The following is a 26,072-nucleotide window of genomic DNA, read 5'->3' as shown; positions in this document are numbered from 1 at the left end:
TGTTACGTAAGGTTCTCTTTTATTTAAAAGATCATTCACAAAATACCATATCCATAGACTCACTTTCTGTCATAGAACTGAATGTGTTAAGTGTTTGGAATTCCATTCTTACAGTCAGCTGGGCGCCCAGCAGTGTGATGGACGTGCCTGTTCTGTCTTTTCCGCATTGGAGATGGATTAGATCATCTGAAAGCATCAGCTTTGATTACAACCACGCAATGCATGTCTGTCTTAAGTTAGGTATTGGTGTTACACAAATGGTTCTTATCTCAGAAGCAGAGAAGATGGCAGGCGAGGGAAGGAGTGAGAGTTCTGTAAATTGCCGAGACCTTGTGACAAAGACAATCATAAGCCAAGGGGAAGGCTGGCAGGAAGCTGCTAGCTAATAAGCAAGCTGCGCACCTCTTAGCCCCTCTCCCTAAGGCTCTAGTGGCTGGCTGACCCCTAACTGCTCCAATCAGAACAGATGGGGACTTGGTGCCAAATCATTTTCCATTTGTTCACTCACAGCTGTTCAAGCTAAAAGCAAAGCCTGATCCCCCTTGCTCCCAAGTCAGTGTTCAACACTGTCTGCAGGAGCAGGGGTCTGCCCCACAGAGGAGGCAGCAAACCTAGAGGTTTCTAGACACCCAGGTACCGAGGGTCTTAACAGCTGTGTATCTTCAGATAAAGTGCCAGACTCTAGGCCTTGAGCTGTGGTGGGGAGCAGCCTCTGTGCTAAGCACCCCGGAGCAGACAGACACAAGGGAAAGAAAGAGCGCACAGACTCAGTGCAAGCACAGCTGCCCAGTGCAGCTCCAGCACCACCCCTGCTTCCCACGGCCTCAGCTGTAGGAAGCGGATTGAGCTGCAGTGGGCTGCACCCCCAAGGGGCCTCCATGGCCCAGGAAGAGCAGGGAATGAGCTTGCACTTGGTCTTAAGAGCGAGCAGGAGCAAAGTCACATGGCCACTGGCACTCAGGTCACCACCAGTGCAGAATGTCCGGATTCCCCTGTATCCTTCTGGCCTCACTGTTTGACAGGAGCCCGCTGTGCCTGAACAGGCTGCTGGGGCAGGTGATAGGCCCCCAACACAGTGGCCTGTCAGGACCGGCAGGCATGTTTCCTTGTTTTAAAAGCAAGGTGCCTCCAATTCTGAACGCTCATCCCAGCTGGATACCAACAAGTCATCACCAGCCACCTAGCCAGTGGCTCTAGTTCTTTCCCAGAAGCCACAGCAACACAGAACTCGACATGCAGGTTGGAGAGAAGCTCCGAGAAAAAGCAGAGGACAGCACGCCCAGAGTGTGGCTAGGGCATGTAAAGGAAAGAAAGAAAGCAAAGAAGGATGAAGCAGCACCTCAGCCTACCTTCCACACGCGACCACCACACCCACACCGCGTGGGAAGGAGCAGGGAGAGGGCAGGAGAGAGAGGGAAGAAAGAGAAAACAGAAAGAAAGCACAAAACAGGCACTAGATAGATATAGCAAAGCCAAGAATGTACTAGAAACCACTTGTTAACAGCTGACATGCACTCACAAGCTCTGTGTTTCCGCTGTAAGGAGGACAGTGCCAGGTGGGAATGGGGCCTGCAGGGCGACCGGCCGCCACCAGGCTGGGCTGTGGTCTTGCTCCAGCTCCCCCATGCCCCATTCCCTCCCAATCTAAGCTCATTCTTGCTCCTTCTGAACCACTTCCTCTCTGGGCCTGGCTCCCCCGAAGATGGCTGAGTTCGGGTTGGCTACTTGGTTGAGGGGTGTTGCCACTGTCCGAGGTTTAAGCTGCAGCCGTGGTCTCTGTGCTCGTTCCTCTGGAGGACAGAAAACAAGGTAGCTTATACAGAATGGGCTCCATGCCATACACCCAGGCAGCTAACCAAACTACGGGATCTTCAATGACCCCAATCCTTTGTGACAGGGCTTCACGTAGCCCAGGTTGGCCTCACACTTTCTATACAGCTGAAAATGACACTGAAATCCGGATCCTTCATCCTCAACCCCCCCTCCCCAAGTGCCAGGACTATAGGCCACTGAGACAGACCTATCCAATTTTCAAAATGGACTCTTACAAGTTTGATTAAAATCAACACAGGGTTAAGACAGGTTTTACAGGGGGAGACAGTAAGTCCTAACTAAGAATGTCTGCCATACCTTCTGTGGGTTCTCTGAAGTCCATGTTGGAGCCGCGCATGGGAGGGCCGTCTCGAAAGCGACTCCCCATTGGAGGGCCTGCTCGTCGGTCTCCAGGGCGACTGCCCCCCCTACCCCCTAAGAAGTCATCCCTGTAGCCTAAGGAAGAAGATACCGAGTTAGCAATTGCTTACACTATTACAAAGAGACAGACAATAGTCTAGGAACCAACTCCAAATTTAATGTTTAGTTTGTCTAGTATGAGATTTTTTTCCAAAATAAGTGTATAAAAATGTGCACCTGCTGGGTAATCACACATATGGGGATGGAACCCAGACCCTGTGTGTGATAGGGAAGCATTCTGTTGTTAAGCCACGACCCTAGTTGCTTAGTGATGCTAGGAGAGCAGCACCCCTTTGACATGGGGTGTCAATTAGCAGTAGCCCTGGTTGGTTTCCAACTTAGACCCTCTTGCCCCTGCTTTCCTAGTGCGGAGATTAAAGGCAAACACCACATACAGGAGCTAGTCAAGCACTCCGCCTCCAAGTCACAACCTACCCCTCACTGGGGGGCTCTAGGCAACTGCTCTATTCCATTGTCCCTGCTACTGTGTGGAACACTCAGAGGGAACCTCACATTGCCACAACTCTGTACGTGCTGAGAGTCCACAGCATGAACTGCAGCTCATGTAAGAGATGCTGAATTCTCAGCTACAGATGGTGTTTCTCAGAGACAGGACTATTCCCAGGTCTGAGGCTAGCCAAGATCACACAGGAAATCTCTGTATTAGAAACAAACAGAAACCCCCACCATCCAAAGAGCTTGCTGTTCTCAGCACTTGAGTTCAGTTCCTTGTATTCACATCTGGTGGCCCATAACTAACTACTTCTCAACTACAGCTCCTGGGAATCTGGAGCTAAAGACTGGTCTTCCATGGGTTCTCATGTGGTGTCATAGATTTGTAATTCTACCACTGGGGAGACAGAGACAGTGGATCCCTGGGGCTCACTGTTGGCTGGCCAGCCTTGCAACAGGTAAGTTCTGGCCAATGAGAGATGCTGTCTCAAAAATAAACCAAGAGAGGACTTAGTAAGTGAGGGTGCTTGCTGCCAAGCCAACATGTTGCCCTGACTTCTTTCAGTGCCTGGTTCCCAGGGTAAGAAGACATGTCTTCTGAAAACTACCCTCTGACCTGCACATACATACACAGAGGCTTGTGTACACACAGAGAAACAAAAATTAAAAATATCTTCTTTAAAGCCAGGGGCAGTGGTACATGCCTTAAATTCCAGTGCTTAAAAGGAAGATGGATTTGAATTTGAGGCCAGCCTGGGCTACACAGTGTTCCAGGCAAGGAAAAGTTACATGGTGGGCTCTTGTCTAAACAAACAATCCCCAAAATAGCACACACAGAGCACAAGAGAGTATTATTCAGACAAACATGCCCGCTTTCCTTTATTTGAATTCCCTTTGCAAAGTAGAAATTTCACTCCTTGCAACTTACTATTCTTCATGGTTTTCTGAGTCAGGGTCTTAACTATGACTCAAACTTGAGCTCTTCCTACCTCAGCCCCTGGGCACTGGGATTATAGATAGGCCACACAACTTACATTTGTGAGAACCAAGCACACAAATGGTGCACATAAAGAAACACCAATACACATAAATCTTAAACAAAACCCCAACCACAAACGGGAAGGTTATGTAGGAGACATGGACTTCTACCATGGAAACCCTTAGTTCTCTTTACAAAGTCAAGGTTAGCACACTGGCTGTCAGTTCTGGTAATGGAGGCGTGTGTGCACGTATGGTGCAGGGCTTAAATTCAGGGCCTCTCTCCACATGCTTAGCTACCTACACCCAGCTCCTTGTGGGATGTTTTCATCTACTTTCCTGCTGCATTCATGACGGAGTCAAAGTGAGGCAGGAAGGTTCTGGTCACTATTAAGTTGCTCATTTTATGGCTCAGTCACCCTGCTTTTTTCTAGGACCTAAGGCTCTAACAGTAGACTAGGGGTCACCAACCCAGGACCTGCTTTCCTTGTATGGGCTGGCTCTGACACATGCTGCCCACTTCAAAGACCAGCTTATACATAAAATTACAGACTTACTGCATGCTACTGTACTTTTAAGAATAAGCTCATTTCTGACTGGCTACAGGACTTTGCATTTGCCTGCCTACACCCCCACACCTACTGACTGACACAGACACCCTCTCATCAACCTGGATCGGCTGAGGAGGGATGCTGAAGCAGAGCCTATCCACAGCTCCATGTTCTTCAAGAAAAATATTGGCCATCAGGATCCATAGCACTGAGGTTTCCCAGGCACCTCTGGAACCTTTATGTTATGTCATTTCTAGAAAAGCTGCTAGTTCTTTTCGTACCACATATGAAACCACAGGAGCTGTCCTGACTCTAGCCCAAGCAACATGCTCAGGGGAGTCTCTCTACTCAGTTCTGAGAGGTTTAGTGCCATGCCTGGAGACCTTCTGAAGTCTCACTGGAGAAGGAGTTAAATCTGTCTAGGCTGAACACTTCCAAGAAACAAAGGACAACAAGGGACTGGGGGAAGAGTGGAATGTTTTTAAATACTGATACCAGAGTTGAAGTCATCCCGGGAATCCCATCCACCTCTAGATTCTCGAGAGCCACCCATTCCTGAGGATACACACACAAAAAAAGATAAAAGTTGAGGTCTGTGTTGGTTAGTTGGTTGCCATGACACAATCATTTAAAAAGGGAAACCTTGAGAAATTGTCTCTATCAGACTGACATGTGATACTGTCTGAGAAGACATTTTCTTTTTTTTTAAATATTTATTTATTTATTATGTATACAATATTCTGTCTGTGTATGCCTGAAGGCCAGAAGAGGGCCCTAGACCCCATTACAGATGGTTGTGAGCCACCATGTGGTTGCTGGGAATTGAACTCAGGACCTTTGGAAGAGGAGGCAATGCTCTTAACCTCTGAGCCATCTCTCCAGCCCCCAAGAAGACATTTTCTTGATTAATGATTGACGTGGGTAGACTTAGCCCATTTTGGGCAATGTCACCTGTGGGTAGGTGAGTATGGATTGTATACGTAAGGAAGCAAGCTGAGCAAGCTAGTAAGCAGCATTCCTTACATGGTTTCTGCTTCAGCTCCTGCCTTGGCTTCCCTAGATGATGGGCTGTAGCCAAATAAATACTTTCTTCCCCAAGTTGCCCTCGTCACAGTGATTTAGCAAAGAAAAACCTAACTAGGATAAGGCAATGTTGCTGCATGTGTTGAGTCGTTTTATGCCAACTTGACACAAACTAGAGTCATGAGAAGAGGGAACCTCAATTAAGAAAACGCCTCTATAAGACTGAGCTACACAGAAGCTTGTAGGCATTTTCTTTTTTTTTTTTTTTCTCGAGACAGGGTTTCTCTATGGTTTTGGAGCCTGTCCTGGAACTAGCTCTTGTAGACCAGGCTGGTCTCGAACTCACAGAGATCCACCTGCCTCTGCCTCCCGAGTGCTGGGATTAAAGGCGTGTGCCACCACCGCCCGGCTTAGGCATTTTCTTAATTAGTGATTAATGTAGGCGGTGCCACGCCTGGGCTGGAGGTCCTGAGTGCTGGAAGAAAGCAGGCTGAGCAAGCCATTGGTAGCAATACAGTAAGCCTCCATAGCCCCTGCCGACTTCCTTCAGCGATGAACAGAAGTTTAAGCCAAATAAACCCTTTCCTCCAAGTTGCTCTCCATCACGTTGTTTCATCCCAGCAACAGAAATCCTAAGTCACTGCAGAAGTATCCAAAACCTAGGCTCTCAGGCAGTGCTCAGTAAGTGAGGCACATGAGTAGCAAGTAGTGTGTACACACAGCAAGTTGTGTCCACTTTTAAAACAGTCAATCACCTCTGTCATCGGGTCCACCTTTCCTGAATCCAAAGCCACCTTTATCTTGTTTTCTGCCTTCTGCAATGTCCACACGAAGTGACCGGTCACCCAAGAGCTAAGGACAAGGGGAAAAATACTTTATGTATTAACACGAACACATACCTCAGGCTCCTGCCTGGGCAAGGGGAAGTTGAGGATACTTACTGCACCGTCGTACGTCAGAGCCTCCTTCAGGGAATCCACCTCATCAAATTCTACATAGCAAAACCCTGGAAGAGAACAAAGGCTACCTTATACACACATTCTGGACTCCAGGCCTGCTGGAGTCTCATTAGCATCACTAGACACCACAGCCCATAGTGTTGTACCATTTGGGTGACTACAGAACATGCTAGTATACCCAACTTTCAAGATGAGGTTTCATGTAGCCCAGAATGGCCTCAAACTTGCTATGTATAACTAACTAAAGATAACTAGAATTTTTGATCCTCCTGTCTCGATCTCCCAAGTGCTGGGATTATAGGCATATACAACCATGCCTGGTTTATGTAATGCTAGGCATAGAACCCAGGGCTATGCACATGCTAGGCAAGCACTCTACTAGCTAAGCCACATTCCAAGCCCTTAATTATATTCCATCAGGTAGAAAATGCTAACCTAATAGGCACTGAAACAGCCACAGTTTTGCAATGCTTCCCCTTCATATATATAGCAGTGCTGGGGATGGAATGCAGAGTCTTGTGTATGTTAGATAAATGCTCTGCCATAGAAGCATGTACCCAGACCTCTGCTTATAAGCTTTAACTGCAATTATTAAAACTTTTCTTGGGACTGCTGCAGAGCTGTCTGGCTTCTGGGTGACCTTGTTTAATGTCATCTAATTGGGAGGCAGACTTCAGACTCAATACCTACAACATTTTGAAGGAAGGGGTTCATAGTACCTACTAAATTCCTACTTTTTGTTTTAAGCTAAGAAATATATCCTTAGCAACAGGATCACATTTTCTGATACCAATGGGTTAGAAATCTTGTTTAACAACTACATCCCAGGGCTGGAGAGATGGCTCAGCGGTTAAGAACATTGCCTGCTCTTCCAAAAGGTCCTGAGTTCAATTCCCGGCAACCACATGGTGGCTCACAACCATCTGAAATGAGGTCTGGTGGCCCTTCTGGCCTGCAGGCATACACACACAGACAGAATATTGTATACATAATAAATAAATGAACATTTTTTTAAAAAATAAAAACAACAACAACAACAACAAAAAAACAACTACACCCCAGACACCGACTCTGATGTCTAAATCTGAATTAAGTACTGCTTAATGTGTATACCCATGTGCTCACGATTACCTCACACCCCTCCTCACACATCACTCTTGCAAAGACTAAATGGTGCTTGGAAGATCTGAGCCAGCAGCTGCTGCTCCACTAGTTGTTAGAGGACACCAACCTGCAGAAGACCAATGGGAGTCTTCTTCCCTAGGTGAATTCAGCAAGGGTATCTGGGAGAGTGATTTCCAAGTTTAAGGAGGCAATGACAGCACAGTCACATACCTCAACCTCTAGAGCTCTAACTCAGCACAATGTTTCAAGAGACAAACACCAAGACATCCAATACTGGTGCAGCCTGAAGCCACGTTGACCCATAAACCCTATGCAAATTTGATTTGCTAGTGTTTTTAGCATGCAGAGATTCCCTAATTTACTACATGTTATATACTATGCCCAGCCGCAGGGTTTGAAGCAAACAAAGCCTATACAAAGCCACACTCACATACTTTTTGCTTGGCTTTCACAGGGTAAGTTGAATGAACCCAGGACAGCATGCACTTAGGACTGGGAAGAAGAATATGCTTACCCATCTTTCCCATCCTCGGCCCATTCAGACACCACTGTGCAGACACCAGCTACATGTAAAATGAACTAGCCCTCCCAAATATGCTCTAAGTTTCCCAAGGGAGTCTGGCACCACTGAGGTTGTTTTCAGATAACAATTATCAGGAAGCCACCAAGAAAAACAAGACATTGAGAGGGAAACCAAAAGTTATTTTCAAGGCTGGAGAAGAGCAACTGTTGACTCTTCCAGAGGGCCAGGAACATCTCAACATCCACATTGTGGTTTACAACTATCTGTAACCCCAGATCCAGGCACTCTATCAGGTTCACACATGGTGCATATACATACATGCACATATGTAAAACATTTATATGCAACATAAAAGTAAACCTAATTTTAAAAAAGTTGTTTTCAGGGATGTACAGGCACACAGCTAAAAAATTTTGTTTTGTTTTAAAGTTGTCTTTAGTTTTATTGCCTCCTTTTCCTCTGAGACAGCTCCTGTGCCTGTAGAGACAGAACTATATGAAAGCTGGGCAGACAAACCTGGGGATATGTACTACAAGCTACAATCATAAAACACTGTTCTCCCAAAGGGACAGCGTTAAAGGGAGAGGTATGGTGATTTCTGCCGGGGACCAGGCTAACATGGGACACACACACCAGAGCAGAGCCTTCTGGCTCACTTATTTTCATTCACATACCCCACCTCTTAACCCTCCACATCCACCCACAATAAATTCCTCAAAACTTTTTTTTTTTTTTTTTTCCCGAGACAGGGTTTCTCTGTGGCTTTGGAGCCTGTCCTGGAACTAGCTCTTGTAGACCAGGCTGGTCTCAAACTCACAGAGATCCGCCTGCCTCTGCCTCCCGAGTGCTGGAATTAAAGGCGTGCGCCACCACCGCCCGGCAAATTCCTCAAAACTTACCTTTAAATTTGTCCGTGTCTTTGTCTCTGACTAGCCGCACACTCCGTATGCTGAGATCCTTAAAGATAGCATCTATGTCGCCCTGAACTGTGTTAAAAGGGAGATTTCCTACATAAGCTGTGTAGGGGGGCTCTGTGGGCAGCTCCTTCTGGCTTCGGGATCCATGGCCACCAGCACTGCCACGGGACCTAGGAAGAGAGATGCACAAGAGTTTAAGGCTCTTGACCCACAATCCTCCTCACGTTCATCAAAAAAAGGCCTGATTTTGATGACAGAAATAGCCATAGAAACACAGAATCTAAGCAAACACTGTACTAGATGCCCCAAACATACCACATCTATGACAATTAGCTCCCTTGCTGGGCTGGAATCTGTATCTGCAATGTTTATATGGTAAAACCTAAATCAATACCCTCCATACATAATAACTCAAGAGCCTGAAGGCAGGATGACCACAAGTTCAAGACTAGCTTAAGTTCCGTAAGACCCTGCCCTTTGGAATTGGGGGAAGATGGGCTGAATGACTCAGTCTAGATTTCTGGGGCTCACTGGCCATCTAGTCTAGCTGAGTTCCAGGTTCAGGAAGAACCAGTCTCAAAACTAAGCTGGAAAGTGACTCAAGAAGACACTTGCTATTGACCCCTGGACTAAATATGCAAACAAATAAACCAGAGAGCAAGGCATGGTGGTACATGCCAGTAACTAGGAGGTTGAGACAGGAGCAAAGCCACCCTGAGCCACAAAACAAAAAACCAGGACGGATCAGCCAGAAGAGATGTGAGCAATTTCTTTTCCTAGGAGGGACTACTACATAGCCCTGGTTGCCCAGGAACTTATTATGTAGTCTAGGCCTCAAATTCAGATATCCTTCCACCTCTGCCTCCCCAGGATGGGACTAAAGCCACATGCTACCATGCCCACCTGGGTTTTTTTTTTTTTTTTTGGTTTTTCGAGACAGGGTTTCTCTGTGGCTTTTGGAGCCTGTCCTGGAACTAGCTCTGCAGACCAGGCTGGTCTCGAACTCACAGAGATCCGCCTGCCTCTGCCTCCCGAGTGCTGGGATTAAAGGCGTGCGCCACCATCGCCCGGCTTTGTTTTTATTTTTTAGTTTGATTTTTTTAAAAATATTTATTTATTTATTATGTATACAATATTCTGTCTGTGTGTATGCCTGCAGGGCAGAAGAGGGCACCAGACCCCATTACAGATGGTTGTGAGCCACCATGTTGCTGGGAATTGAACTCAGGACCTTTGGAAGAGCAGGCAATGCTCTTAACCTCTGAGCCATCTCTCCAGCCCCTAGTTTGATTTTTTTGAGACAGGGCTTCTCTGTGTAACAGCTCTTGATGTCCTTGGAACTTACTAGCTTTGTAGATTAGGCTGGCCTTGAACAAGAGATCTGCCTGCCTCTGCCTCCCAAGTGTTGGCATTAAAGACATGTGCCATCATATAATAAAGCTTTTATTTTAGATGTATTTGTGTAGGAATGTTTGGCCTGCATGTATGCATACGTGCTACATGCATGGTGCCCACAGAAGTCAGAAAGGCATTGGGTTCCCTGGAGTTACAGATGGTTTTGGGATTCAAACCCAGACCCTCTTTCTCCAAGCATTCTAAAAGCTCTGAGGCAGCTATCCAGACGCTGAGGTTAACACATTGGTGCTACAATAATTTTTCTTTACTGCTGACTAGTGACCACAGAATGCCTAACAAATGTCAGGCATGGTGGCCCAAGCCTTTAATTTAATCCCAGTACTACTCGGGAGACAGAAGAAAAGTATCTCTGGGTTCCAGGGCAGCCAGAGCTACAGAGAAACCCACCTTAAAAACCAAATGCTAAAGGGGTTGAGAGAGAGAGAGAGAGAGAGAGAGAGAGAGAGAGAGAGAGAGAGAAAGGAGGGACGGCAGCTGTGTGTGGCCCCAGGAGAGATGGCTCAGAGGTTGAGAATACTGGCTACTCTTCCAGAGATCCTGAGTTCAATTCCCAGCAACCACATGGTTGAGTTGACTTTACAACCATCTATAATGAGATATGATGTCCTCTTCTGGGAGGCAGAACACTGTATACATAATAAATAAATCTTAAAAAGCTGTGGGTGCATGTCTGTAATCCTAGTCCTTGAGACAGAGGACCATGACACATTCACAGCCAGTAGCCTATCTCAAGATCCCACCTCAAACAACACAAACACCCCACTGGTGTGTCACTCCCCAAAGGAAGCTCTGCAGCCTGACCTAACAGCAACAGAACAGGCTTATGAGGGCTGCAGCCACTTCTCCCACCTCCCCACTCTCCCAAGCTTATGTAGTGTGTAATAGCCCAACTGACTCAACCCTTTGACACTACTCTCATGCTCCTACCTCCCAAAGCATCTTCTGAATATTCTCAGTAAGCTACTTTAGAACTGGGCTGTGGACACGTAAGCTATCACCTGAGCATCTGAAAACTGCACATTTACTAGCCCTTTAAATCAAGGCTCAGGAGATGAGCAGCATTAACACAGTCAAGTGGAGCACTGCTGACACCGCCGCAGCCAATGGCAGGACACCACACTGCACTTGATTCACCCTTGGTATTCCGACTGACCTTCTAAGGACCTGACAGGAGGTTCACCTAGCTGTGATGCTGTGTGGGTGGCACACACAGCAAGGATATGCTAGACACAGGGATGTGACTCACCCCCACTAGGGTAGGACAGCGCAAGCTCATCAGACTACTTCCAAGCACTGTTTATTTCTGGAAGCGAGCTCATGAGTGTATGGGTATTATGAATAAGGGTTAGCAATAGTGAGCACCTGTGTAGGAGCAAGGCCAGGTCCAGAAGTAAGGTAGACAGGGTGGTGATCTCTGCCTGGCATGGTGACCCACACCTTTAACACCAGGTGGATCCGAGTTCAAAAGGCCTGCCTGTTCTACAGAGTTCCAGGATAGACAGGCTACACAGAGAAACTATCTCAAAAAGCAAAAGCAGTGGGATTCACTTCAAAGTAAGTAAGGGGCAACTCGCTCGTTGGGGAAGTTGAAAGAAAGCTACTAGCTTTCAGGCCAGTAACACTATGAAGAGTAAAACATCCAGTTTCCAAAGCATCAGGTACCAAAGAGTAGGCTTGAGACAGGATTCAAAAGTCCAGACAAGCAAGCCAGCGCCTTGACCAGGGGTTAGCACGTGTAAACCATTCTACAAACAAGTCCTTAGTATGAGCCTGGGCTACATGTTCAGAGCCTGCCTAGGAAAGCAGATTTATTGTTGATGTTGGTATCTTGGAGTAGGACCTCTACCAATCACTTCTCTGTACCTCAGTTGTTTTTGTGTTTTCCCCTGTGAAATCCAGACCGGACAACCTTCCCAGTGGGATAAAGATACACACCATGCTTCCGTTTTGCCTGTTACTTTATAAATGCTTAAAATCTGTTTCATAAATGAATTTCATTGACTATAAACTACTTAATAAATACCAAGTGTCACATAAAATTTAATAACAATCACAGAGTACTCAAGGTTAGGCTGCCACACCTGAGGTTATGATCTGAGCCTGGCACTTGGAGATGGTAGAGAGAAACGGAAACTGGTAATCAGGTAGTCAAAGAGCAGATCCTAGTCCTGTACCCTACAACCCAAGCCAGATCTGACAGTCACAAACTCCCAGGCTCTATCACATGGCACCACCAAGCCAGAGCTGTTCAACAATCATTAGGAACAGACCAGTGATCTATGACACAAAGGGTATGTTTCAAAGGAGCAATAATAATTCAGGAAATCTAACTTTTATCTGCCAAGTGTAACCCAAATCCTTTAGGCTGTTATTTTTCTTCACTCCAGTCAACCAAATAGTGAATGTCTGAAAGTCAGAGCAAGGAAGCTCAAGGCCCAGCCCTGCCCTCTAGGCAGGATTCTGGAAAAGGACAACAGTGTACTTGGTGATGAATCCTGGGGCAGGACAGCTGGGAGTATCTTCCACAGCGCCAGGAACTCACTTTTGCAGATGGCAGACTGGGGAAGCAAACTAAAATGGCTGGTAAAAACATGAAGGTCACTACAGAAGAAAAATCAGGTCCAGCACTAAATAAAGGGTCTGCCTAGCAAGCCTGAAGCCATGGGTACCGCCCTGAGCACAGCATACATCCAAAGAAACCAATAAAGGAATAGATATTATTAGAGGCTGAATTCAGTTAAGTAAATGAAGCAGAAAATCAAATTGGTCCAACTGGCCTGGTGGCACACATCCTAGCTACACACATAAGAGATGCGGGTTTCAAATTAGAGGCTAGCCTGGCAACTTAACAAGACTATCTCAAACAAAACAAACAAAAAACTCTAAAGTTAAAAAAAAAGGGAGGTAGGGGTAGGCTAAGAATATAGTTCAGCAATAGAGTGTCTGTCTAGTATGGGCAAATCCCAAGGCTCTATCCACACCAATGCGTAAAAATTAAGCATGGTGGTGCAAGCCTGTAATCCCAGAGTTAAAAGCACACAGGAGGTAGAACATGGGAGTTCAAGGTCATTCTTGGTTTCCTACCAAATTCTATGCAAGGCTGGGTATATATGGAGACTCAGTATCAGAAGTACATAAATATGCCAGGTATGGTAGCACACCCATTTGATCCAGCACTCAGGAGGCACATGTAGGCAGACACGAATTCACACTGGTCTATCTCAATAATCTCCTTTGTCCAAATCTTTATTCTTTTGTCTTGCTGTTTCAAATACGCCCCCCCACAAGACTGCATGTGTTAAGTCAGGCAGTGATAGCACACACCTTTAATTCTAGCACTCAGGTGACAGAAGCAGGCAGATCTGAGTTTTGAGGCCAACCAGGACTCCATGGGAAGACCCTGTCACAAAACAAACATACAACTCCTCAAAGACAAGACTCCCATCATCACTCTTACTGCATAGGTTCTGATGATCCACAACATTCCAGATTATCAGTTTATAGTCTACACTCAGCTTGCAGTTGGGCTTTGCACAAACATAGACAGCGTCCTAACCAGATAATGCCACTTCACCTTGCAACTACAGGGAAAGAACAAAAGTCCCTGTCTGTCTGTCTCTCTATCGAGAGAAAGAAAGAGGTGAGGCAGGTCTGTGATACAGCCCTGCAATCAGAGCACTTGGGAGGCTGGGGCAGAAGATCAGAAGTTCAATGTTGTCAAGTTCATGCCTAGACTACTAACCAGTCTGAAACAAATTTTTTTTTTTTAGACAAATCATTTTAAAATTGTATGGGGAGGAGAAAGACCTATCAACAAGAGCTTGACCACCTCCCTCTGTTTGAAGGGTTGGAAACCCTACTACGAATGCCTGCAATTTCTGATACTATATGCACTTTGGGATACTTATAAGGAATGTGCCAATATCTCCAACTATGAAATGTTGCTGAGTTTCCAAATCCAAACCACACCTGGCATGGTGGCCCAAGCCTTTATAATCCCAGCACCAGGGAGACAGAGACAGAATTGCTGTGAATTCGAGGCCTATCTGTTCTGCATAGTGCGTTTTAGGGCAGCCAGGACCAGAGAGAGAGAGAGACCCTGTCTGAAAAAGCAAAAATGTATGCTCCACCAGTGCTTATGGGTTCTCTTTTGTTTGTTGTCTAAGATAGATTCATGTATCCTAGGCTGCCTTCAAGTTATTAGTTATGCAGCAGATGACCTTAAACTTCTGATACTTCTGTCTCTCTCTAATGCTGGGGTTACAGACATATATACCACCAGGTGATTTACCTGGTGCTGGGAATGGAACCTAGAGTGCACACATGCTGGTGCACACTCTTAAATGAGCTGTATCTCCAGCACCCACACATAAATTCCTTACCAGTTATTTCCAAGTAGTCAATTATTTTACTCATTATTAGAGAAAATTCAAGGCTGGAGATGGAGTGGATAGATAAGAGAATTTGGTACACTTGCAGAGAACCCAGGCTCTATTTCCACTACTCACACCTATCCCAACTGCAGTTCTAGGGAATAGGGAACTAGATACCTTCTTCTGACCTCTGATAACAGACAAAACATTCCTAACACACACACACACACACACACACAAATAAATCTATCTCAATCTAGCAGGGACAGCAGCCTTTAATCTCAGCACTTGGAAGGTGGAGACAGTCTCTGAACTGAGGCCATTCTTGTCTGATCTATACATTTTCAAGCTAGTCAGGGCTATAGAATGAGACCTCTTCTCTACAAAGCAATAAAAATAAAAGAAAAAAAATTATTTTATGTGTATTGGTATTTTGCCTACGTGTATGTCTGTGTGAGGGTGTCAGATGTTGGAGTTCTTAGTTGTCATCTGGGTGCTGGGAATTGAACCTGGGTCCTCTGTGCTTTTTACCGCTGAGAGATCTCTCCAGTCCCATCTAAAATTATTTTTTTAAAAAAAAATGCATTATGCTTTTAAAAATAGATTTCTAAAACCCTCTTTTAGAGAAATACTACTTAGAAATTTTCTTTTTTTTTAAAACAGGGTTTCTCTATGCAGGCTGTCCTATAGACCAGGTTGGCTTCAAACTTTAAGAAATTCTACCTCCCAAATACTAGGATTAAAGGTATATACCACCATGCCCGGCCAAGATTAATAAGACATTTGAAAAACAAGGGAAGCTCATGCCTGTAATCCCAGCATTCCGCCTGTAATCCCAGCATTCCGGGGCTAAGGCAGTTGAGTCCAAGGCCAGCTTGGACTACACAATAAGTTTCATGCCGTCTAACCTTGTCTCAAAAAGAAATCAAAAAATATAACAAAGAAATGGGGGCAGGCTCCAAGTTTAAGCACTAAAACAGGGAAATGCGGGGGGGAAAAATAAAACAAGACATTAAGGTTTCTTTTTCTGTTTCTTTTTTGAGGGAAGGTCTTATTACATAGTCCTACATATTCTATACATATGTACCATGTTTGTCCCTTCATTGATCCCCTTCTACTTACATGTCATGGATGCACTCATACACATACTTCTAGACTCTGCATGAGACAGACTGTCTTGTCTTTTTCATGTTCCTATGAGGCTTCCCCGCTTCCTTCAACTTAGTTCAGCTGCCCCTCTCCTCTCCCCTCAATGTGGCTTCAATTCAAAGGTTTAGAGGCTACCAAGGAAGACATCAATGTGAAAATTCTAGTCTTCAGGTGACATACTGGGGTGGTAGTGGTAATTAAACGGATGAATAAAGAAAACAGTTGTGCCTGAGTACTAATCATTCAATAAACATTATCTTCTGTGTTTTGGGCAGTGGGACAGCCTTGCAGCCAAAGTTTCTGGACTCTGTCACATATTAGCCAGTGAGGTAAAAAATAAAGTAATTACAGCATCAGAGGAAAAAGCAATTTCCACACACAGCTCAGTATTTTTCTCTTCAAGACAAGGTTTTTCTGTATAGTTCTGGCATTTGCTTAGTAGACCAGGATGCCCTTGAATTCAGAGATCCACCTGCCTCTTGCTCCTTGGTGGTGGACTAAAATGTGTAAACCACCACACCCTGCTTCCACATCTGTTTTAAACACACAAGGGACGTCGCACAGATAAAGCACTAACTCTGAAGTTACGTGAGGTTTACTACAAAAGGCACTGGCTGTTGTTTAAGCACTTCAGCTGAGGCTAAAAGATTGATGTGAGGACAGGCCAGCCTGGGCTATACATTGAAATTTTATCCCAAAAAGTCAGAGGGGATGTTAAGAAAAAGAATAGAAGCCCTACAAGGCTCTAAGGTCAAAATTCTAAGTTCCTTAACTAGAACCTGACAGCGATCTTTGTTGTTTTTTTTGTATAGGGCCTATTGTAGACCAGGCAGACCTTGAAAACCTCTTGCCTCAGCCAAGAGGGGAGTGGGCAAGACTACCGGAGTAGGGCTGGAGAGATGGTTTGGTGGTTATCAGCACTGACTGCTCTTCCAGAGGACCCGGGTTCGATTCCCAGCATACACACGACAGCTCATAAGTGTGTGTAAATCCAGTCCCTGGGCGATCTGACACCTTCACACCATTGTACACAAAATAAAGATTTAAAACAAACAAAAAACAAAAACACAAAGACTACTGTGAGTGCCACCATGCTTTTTTTTTTTTTTTTGGTCTGTTTTGGAGCCAGAATCTAACTATGTAGTTTCACATGCTCTTACAGGCACACTCCAACAATCTCAGCCCCCATTGTCTGAAATCCCCACCTAATTCTCATGCTTGCCAGCTTTTAATTAAGTACACAGAAGCTTTTGTAATTGCCATTAAAAATGTAAAATCTGTATTTTATGGTCAATTACCAACAAAACAATTGGAATCACTGGACTGGAGCTGGCTCAAAGGGTTATGATTATTTGCTGCTCTTCCAGAGTACCTGGATTTGGTTCCAAGCACCCACATTTGTCTGCATCAGACCCCCTCTTCCAGCCTCTGTACACACATGATACATGACATACATGACACCCTGGCAAACCATCCATACATGCAAAATGAAAAAAAAAAAAACCCCAAACAAAAACACCTAGACCTTCAGAAATACAATTTAGGAGCAAGTTTCTGGCTAGTCAACATGATCTCCAGGTTAGCCAGGGATACATAGTTAATCTTTGCCTCAAAACCAAACCAAACCAAACAGCTGGGTGTAGTGGTGCCCATCTTTTAATCTCGGCACCAAGGAGGCAGAAGCTGTTATGTGAGTTCCAGGATGGTCAAGCTAAAAATGCTGTCTCAGAAATAACAAATCAAACCAAACAGAAAAAATAATGAAATACAAAACAAAGTCCATTCAAGACTAAGTAGAATCAACTCTTGAGGATCTGGAGTTGTGGTTTGGTTTGCTAGAGAACAATGTAGTCCCTAGCCCTTATTCTATGCTGAGATTGAATCTGTACATGCTCAAGCTTGAGGGGAAAGCCATGCTTTTAGTCTTCACTCCTTGACAACTGCAGGCCACACAACATGTCTACAAAAGAGGCCCGTGTCCTTCAGAAGAGGTCCATGACTAGACACCCAGAACTTGGTAAGGACAGACAGAGGCAAGAGGGAAGATTGCTAATAATTTGAGGCCAACTGGGCCACATAATGAGACCCTGCTTCAAGGCTCTAACAAAAGCTTTTGAAGAAGCCGGGCGGTGGTGGCGCGCGCCTTTAATCCCAGCACTTGGGAGGCAGAGGCAGGTGGATCTCTGTGAGTTCAAGACCAGCCTGCTCTATAAGAGCTAGTTCCAGGACAGGCACCAAAACCACAGAGAAACTCTGTCTCGAAAAACCAAAAAAAAAAACAAGCTTTTGGAGAATGTGTAACTCTGAAAACCAGACTTAGGCCATAGTGTTGTCATCACGTTCTAGACTGGGAAAAAAATACCTCACACAAGCAAAATATGAGATGGTTTTTCTAATATACGCTGAAGTGTCTATAAGGTTAAAGTTCTGCACAACGTAAGAGATAACTGCTGATACAAACATCACTAAAATAGCAACGAAAAGATCAGTCATTAAAGATATCTGGTTAATTCTACCATAACACTAAATTTCAGATTCAGATAGCTGAGAACTGGGTTGGGGGTTCAGCTCCATGATAGAACACTCACTTGCCTAGAAAGTTCCATGCCTGGGGTTCAATATTCAGCTGAGTGGTGAGGTAAGAGAACAAAATTACAAAACAAAAAAACACACCCAAAACAAGGCAGCCAATAGCTGAGAACAGACATGTTCTTCTATAAGACATAAACAGACTCACGATCAATCTTTTTTTACTTGGAATCCTCCTGCCTCAGGCTCCTGAGCAACTGATGCTAGTGCAACCAGGCCTCATTTCAACAGATTTTAAGAGGCAGATGGATCTGTGAGTTTGAGGCCACAGCTTCAGAGAGACCCTGTCTCAAAATTAAAACCCCACAAAACCCAAAAAGACCCGCCAATCACGATTACATAGAGACACCCCCCCCTCCACCCAGCACATCACTTAAGAGCATTAACTGTTCTTCCAAAGCACCAGGGTTTGATTCTCAGCACCTACATGGTAGCTCCTAACTCATCCTCAGGAATGGCTCTTTGAACACCAAGAACACCAGGCAAGCAGACATATGCACACAAAACACTCATGTACAAGATTATTAATAAATAAGTAATTAGAAAGAAATTGAGCAATCTACTTTCACACAAATAAGCACCAGCTGAAATGCCTGCGGTGGAGTTGCAGGTCTTTAATTCCAGCGCTTGAAGGGAGGCAGGCAGCTCTGTATCTGAGGGCAGTCAGAGTTACATAGTCAGATCCTGTCTCAAAAAGAGAAAACAGAATGAAGCCAGCTTGAAGATTTCAGGTCAGAGGGGTTTCTAAGTAAAGGGACTTTTGTATAAATCAGCTCTGAGAGAACTCGGTAAATGGCCATCGTTTTCACCCACCCGTTAAAACTTCAAACAAGTTGCATCTTAAGAGAATTTGTTTACGTTCTAATTTTTCACCCAAAAGTTGGTAAATTTGTTTAAAGGCAGTTTTCTTTTCCCTTTGAGTTTGGATTCACTATGTAGTCCAGGCTGGTCTCAAACTTGGGTTCCTCTTGACTTAACCTCTATAGTCTAGGGTTTGGGTAGGAAAAGAGCCCCTGAGCACTTTTTTCAAACTAGTAAACAAACAAAAACCAACTCAAATCTCTAATATTAAATTTAAATAGGACTGCTAAGTGTGGTGGCTTTAGTCCCACCACGGGGAAGGCAGAGGTGGGCTGAGTTCCAGGACAGCGTGTCTACATGGTGGGTTTCAGGTTAGCCAGAACCACACACACAAAAATTTCAACAGGATTTTAGTACAAATCAGTACCTAGAAAGCTACCCCCCAGGGCATTCATGTTAGCATTTCACCCAACACCTACTTATATTTTTATTAGCAAATAAAATACTCTTTGAAATACATATGGCTCCACCTTACCCCCAATTTCCTCCTTATGGTAGCGTGAATGCTAGCCAGTACCCTCCTGTCCCTAAACAAGCCTGAGACTCAGTTCCAACCCTGGGTATTTAAAGGTGATCATTCTTCACCTAACAAAAGAGACTTTGGGGGAGCCATTTGGGAAACCTAACACCACAGTAGAACTACTGTGATATTGTCCCGGGAAAGTCACCTTTTCTGTAAAAAGGATAAAGGCCAAGTGTGTTCTTGGCAAATAAGCAAGATGCTTAAACAGACTGCCCTATAAAATTCCCGTAACCGGGAACGGTTATTTTATTTGTCAAAGCAAGTGGCTTAGGCTTGTGTATTTCTTTTGTTTGGGAGGAGGCTGAGCCTAAGACCTCGGGCATGCTAGACAATCGCTCTACTACTACCGAGCTACAATCCCAGCTGCTAATGTGTATTTAAAAGCGAACAAAATACCCGGTGCTGATTTTTGGAATTAAGCACCGGGAGCTTTCTATTTTCATCGGTTAACGATGGGGTAGGAGGGCGGTGATTCTAATCGTCTGCATTTTGAATACAATCAGAACAAGGCGAAAGCGATTCTTCTCCAGAGCAGGGAGAAACGACCAATTTCCGCCAGCAGACACGTAAGACCTGTCAATAAGGCAGCCTAGACGCGAGGGAGGCAGAGAGAAACAGACACGCACACACTCCCCACTATGGTCTATTTGTTTTGGTTGCTGTCCGCGCTCCCTGCCTCCCTCGGTGGATCCGACTGTCCCAGGATCCAGACGTCAAGCGGAAAGGGAATCGGCCCTCTCGTGGCCCGCGACCCCATCCGGTCCGCGGGGACCCTGGAGAGGGGCAGGCCTCCGCCCGCTTCCGTGCTGCAGCCCAGCCTGCCGCCGCGCCAGAGCGCGATGGGGAGGAAGCTGGACGCCGGCGCCGGTTTCCCCGGGAAACCCTCCGGCGTCGCTGCGGTCTAACTTCGAGACGGAGGCGGCACGGAGCCGGAGGAGGGATATGCGCCGCGAGCAAGAGCCCGGCAGCCTAACCGTCGCCGGCCGCTCCCGGAGCGCGCCATTTCCAGGCCTCTCCTCGGGCCTGGTCAGGCCGCTTCACGCCGCCCGTCTCGAGTGAGCGCCGCAAGGCCGTCCCCTCCGCACCTCCACGCACTCGGCCCGGCCGACCCACCCGCCCGCCAAACCGCGCCCCCCGCCCGCCTCACCCTCTGCCGCCGCCGAAGCTGCTGTAGGCCCGATCGTCGTAGGTATCGAAGTCCGCCATTTGCCGTCTCCGCTCCTTGAGGAACCAGCGGGCCAGCGAGGAAGGACCCCGCAATATAACTCCTCCTCCCCCCTCCCGCCCCGCTACCGGGGCTGTCCGCCGCGCTGCCTGATCGCAAATCGCACGCACGCATGCGCGCGCCGCCGCGCCCGGCCTTGGGCCGACGGGGCCCGCTGCTGGCCCCGGCGCGCTCTGCGGCCCACGTGGTGCGGCGACCAGCCCCCCTCCCGGAGCGCCGCGCGCATGCTCTGCCCGCTGGGGCCCATTGTGTGCTAGCCTGCTGGGTTTCACGCGTGGTTGCCTCTCACTGTCCCTGCCCCGCCCCGCCCTGTGGTCACCTCCCCTCTGGCGGTGTCTGCACGCTGTTTGCTGTTTATCTCTTGATTCAGTCTGGGTTTTGAGACGTGACCTCGTGGAACCCGTCCTGGGCTCTGCTCCGTAGCCGGGGATGACCTTGAATCCCTGGTGGGTTTTTTTTTTTTTTTTTTTTGTTTCCACCTCTCAAGGGCTGAGGTGACAGGTGTGTGCCGCAAGGCTCTCAGGTATCACTTTAAGATTTACTAAGGTATTCTAGGTCTGCTCCTCATGGTCCCGCTTGCGCACAACACTTCAGGACAAATAGTCACTGGGTAAAACTCAAATGATGGCAACCTGTTCTTAGTGGAGAGCCCTAGATGCCCAGGGGCCAAAGGCTTGGAAGTAGGAATGGTGTGTGGATGAACAAGGTGAGAAGACACATTTTTGTCTTTGACACCTGCTACAAACTGGGCGCGGCGGTAAATACCAGCAATCCTAACCTAGGAAGACTGAGGTCACTGGTAGATTGGTTAGTCTGGTCAAAGTAGTGAGTTACTATCTCAGAGCAGAGCCGGGCGCGGTGGCGCACACCTTTAATTTCAGCACTCAGGAGATGGGGACAGGTGGATCTGAGAGTTCAAGGCCATCCTGGTCTCCGTAATGAATGCCAAACCAACCAGGCCTGTGCAGAAAGACCCTTTCTCATAAAAATAAAATAAATCTTCAAGACAAAACATTGTATTTGCTGTTTGGGTATGGAAGAGAGGGGTGTGGAAGATGAGAGACCAGGTCATTTGTAGCTGCATTTTTAAGGGTGGGTAGGTTGACTCAGCGGATAAGGGTAAGGGTGTTTGCCACCAAGCCTGACCTGAGCTTCATCCCCATGACTCACGGTAGACCGAGAGAACTGGCGCCATAAGTTGTCCCCTGCCCACCACACAAGAACTGTGGTGTGAGCTCTCTGCTCTTTTAATGTTTTGAGTGCACACACACACACACACACACAAGCAAGGACTACATACATACCTGTCGCAAAACAAAATCAACCAAGATGGACAGCTCCTAAGAAGTGACACCTAAGGAGATGGTCTGAACCCACAGCTCATGAACATTTTTTTTTTTTTTTTTTTTTTTTTGGTTTTTCGAGACAGGGTTTCTCTGTGGTTTTGGAGCCTGTCCTGGAACTAGCTCTCGTAGACCAGGCTGGTCTCGAACTCACAGAGATCCGCCTGCCTCTGCCTCCCAAGTGCTGGGATTAAAGGCGTGCGCCACCACCGCCCGGCTTCATGAACATTTTGTATCTTTGACACATTTTATTTTTAATAAGATAAACCCAGGGGCTGGAGTGGCTAAGAGTACGCTTACTGTTCCAGAGGACTTCATTTTGATCCCCAGCACCCATATGACAGCTCCAAACTGTAACTCTGCTTCAAGGGATCCAACAACCTCTTCAAGCCCCCTAGAGTATCAGGCACACATATGGTACACAGACAAACGTGCAGGGAAGACATCCATCACATAAAATAAAACAACCATAAAAGGCCCAACCAGAATCCTGATCTGCATTGCATCTTCTCGAAATAGCAGGGAATGACTACGTGGTGAGAATTAATGATCCTGGGACTCTTTCTAGGGCTTTGATGGAGGCTGCAGTATTCTTGGATACTCCAAGGTATCATTGGTAAAATTGAAAAGAACTCTGTAGAAACCTCAAGCCTGAGAAAGGCTGCTTTTGGGATCATCAGTAAGGATGCTCGAGGGGCAATTGCTTCAGGTTTGAGGCCAGCCTGGGCTACAGAGGGGAGCTCTATAAACAAAATGATTATAAAAGCAGCATGGATTTAATGTTTTGCATATATTTTCTTACTGTATTGGGGGAGGGTGTTGAGGGTAAGGCAGGTGTTCCTCTGCCCACGAGTAGAGCACTTTGTAGGAATGGATTTTCTTCTTCCTCCATTCGGGTCTCTGGGATCCAACTCAAGTCCCTTTATACATTGAGCCATCTTGCCTGCCCTCATAGTTTTTTTTTTAATATTTATTTATTATGTGTACAATATTCTGTCTGTGTGTGTGTCTGCAGACCAGAAGAGGGCACCAAACCTCATTACAGATGGTTGTGAGCCACCATGTGGTTGCTGGGAATTGAACTCATGACCTTTGGAAGAGCAGGCAATGCTCTTAACCACTGAGTCATCTCTCCAGCCCCTGCCCTCATAGTTTTTATTTCCCCTTGGGTATTGAATCAAGAACCTTACACATGGGAACGCTCTTCCCCAGAGCTACATCTTCAACCTTTTATCACTACCTTTTCTGCTTCGTTGTTATTATTTGTTTGTTTTGAGATAGGGCTGCATCCCAGGCTGGACTAGAACTCCCTCTGTAAATGAAGAAGACCTTGACTTGTTTGTTGTTTTGAGACAGGGTTTCGCCCAGCACAGCCAGGACATCCAGGAACTCATTCTGTAGACCAGGCTCAAACTCAGAGATCTGTTGGCCTCTACCCCCTGAATGCTAGGATTAAAAGCCTGGACTACTGTTGTGGAATATTTGTGTACACTGTAAAGCTGTGTCTTTGTCTAAGGCGCCTTCTGATTGGTTTAATAAAGAGCTAACTGGCCAATAGCTAGGCAGGAGAGGAATAGGCGGGGTTTCAGGGGAAGGAGAGGACTCTGGGAAGAGTTCCAGGACATCCAGGGAGAGGTGGAACAGGTCAGATATATTGTAGAGAGGAGAGGTAGCCAAGTCACATGGCAGAATATAGATTAATAAAAACAGGTTAATTTGAGTTATAAGAGCTACTTGGGAAAAAGCCTCAGTTAAGGCCAAGCTTTCATAAGAAGTCTCTGTGTCATTATTATGGGCTGGCGGTCCAAGAAAGTCCGACAAGTAGTACTGCTACACACTACCTTACCTGTTTATTTATTTATTACACTTATCTACTTATTGTGTGTGGTGGGGTGTTGTGCATATGCCAAAGTGCCTGTGTGGTCAGAAGACAATTTTCAGAACTCGGGTTTCTTCTCCTTATGGTGTGGACTCCGGGGACGGAACCCAGGTCAGGCTTGATGGCAAGTGCCTTTTCCTGCTGAGTCATCTTACTTTTTTTTTTTTTTTTTTTTTAAAACAGGATTTCTCCATATAGTCCTGGCTGTCCTGGAACTCATTCTGTAGATCAGGCTGGCCTTAACTCACAGAGATTCAACTGCCTCTGCCTCTAGAGTGCTGGGATTAAAGGTGTGCACCAGCAGTGCCTGGCTTATTTTTTAATTAAAAAAAAATCAATGTAATTTTAAAAAATTTACTGGTACATACATGTAGTAAGGAGCGGTGGGCTGCGTCCTGCCCAGCTCCCACACGGCTGGCTTTACCTGAAACAACAACACACAAATTGTATTTTTTTTTTTTTTTCGAGACAGGGTTTCTCTGTGGTTTTGGAGCCTGTCCTGGAACTAGCTCTTGTAGATCAGGCTGGTCTCAAACTCACAGAGATCCTCCTGCCTCTGCCTCCTGAGTGCTGGGATTAAAGGCGTGCGCCACCACCGCCCAGCCAAATTGTATTCTTTTAAACACTGCCTGGCCCATTAGTTTTAGTCTCTTATTGGCTAATTTCCACATCTTGCTTTAACCCATATTTAATAATCTGTGTTGCGCCACGAGGTGTGGCTTACCAGGAAAAATCTTAACCTGTGTCTGTGTCAGGTGGGAGAATCATGGTGACTCCCTGACTCGGCTTCTTTCTCCCAGCATTCTGTTCTGTCTACTCCGCCTATCTAAGCTGCTGTCCTATCAAAAGGGCCAAGGCAGTTTCTTTATTAACCAATAGACATATGACCCTCCTCCATCACATACATATGTACATATGTGTGTGTGTGCTCACTCATTCCCATGTGGCAGTGTGTACACAGGACATGAACGGAGGGCAGAGCGTAGCTTTCAGGGGTCAGTCGGTCCTTTCACATTATTGAGGCAGGATCTCCCTTGGTTTTGCTATTGTACAGTACTCTCCAGGTAGCTGGTCTTCTCTACCTCCCGTCTCACCACAGCGATGCTGGGACACAGATGCATGCCACCATACCTGCCTTTTTACATGGATTCCAGGGATGGAACTCGGGTCATCCATCAAGTTTGGTGGAAGCCACCTTCTCCCACTGGGTCATCTCACTGTCCCTTAAGTTTAGTTTGCTTATCCGTTGTGGTTTGATAACAGTTACTGTAATCATTCGCTGTGCAGTGATGTGTCTGTTCCCCTGAACCACGGAGCTAATTCTCGATGATGCTATAGGCTTAGAATGGAGCCGGGAAAACTCCTACCACCCGAGGATACTGCCTCTGTGGTAAGCAGACTCACCACGCCTTGTGCTCGTGAAGATACCGGAGTAAGTGCATCCACTGTGTTTAAAAAACCTTTAGGGAAAGTGCTGTGAAAGTGTGGGATGTGATGCCGGGGAGGGCTAGCCTGCACGGTGTGTGTGTGCGTGTGTGTGCATGCGCGCCCTGGATTAGCCTATGCCCCAGCGCTCAGGAGGTGAAGTATGAGGATCAGAAGCTGAAGACGAGCCTGGGCCACCTGAGACCCTGTCTCAAAGGAAAGAGTGTAAGGAAATACTGAAATACTGCGGGTACATAGTAACTCACAAGTGCTCCCAAACTCCTGGTGCGGGGTCACTGTGTAATTGCTTCCTCTGAACTGAGGGAAAAAGGGAGGGCAGGAAGCCCATGAAAAGTCCTAGGAAGCTCATAAAATTTAGAAGCTCTGCTATCCCGGTCCCCAAGGCTATGCTCAGTTATAGCAGCAGCCACGATCTCTGGGGAGAGAAGACTGGATGAGGCAAGCCAGCTGTGTGCTTTGCAGGGAGCTCCAGGGATGCAGGTTTTGTGAGTCATCCATGTTATGGAA

At 46.3% G+C, this 26,072-nt stretch overlaps 1 protein-coding gene across 1 annotated transcript; it reads right to left on the bottom strand.

The window, feature by feature from the left end:
* On the bottom strand, positions 1-20,949 carry Eif4h (eukaryotic translation initiation factor 4H). Its single transcript, XM_057765406.1, has 7 exons — positions 20,820-20,949; positions 8,744-8,931; positions 6,179-6,243; positions 5,993-6,089; positions 4,710-4,769; positions 2,131-2,268; positions 1-1,790 (listed from the first exon to the last, which is right to left on the bottom strand). The coding sequence occupies exons 1-7, from the start codon at positions 20,876-20,878 to the stop codon at positions 1,651-1,653; spliced, it is 747 nt and encodes a 248-aa protein (XP_057621389.1). The 5' UTR covers positions 20,879-20,949; the 3' UTR covers positions 1-1,650.
* Between the last annotated feature and the right edge of the window lie 5,123 nt (positions 20,950-26,072).

Source organism: Chionomys nivalis, chromosome 3, assembly GCF_950005125.1.
Source record: "Chionomys nivalis chromosome 3, mChiNiv1.1, whole genome shotgun sequence".
Classification (NCBI taxonomy): Eukaryota; Metazoa; Chordata; class Mammalia; order Rodentia; family Cricetidae; genus Chionomys; species Chionomys nivalis.
Note: the sequence above shows the minus strand (reverse complement) of the source record. Positions and strands in the feature narration are given on the sequence as shown.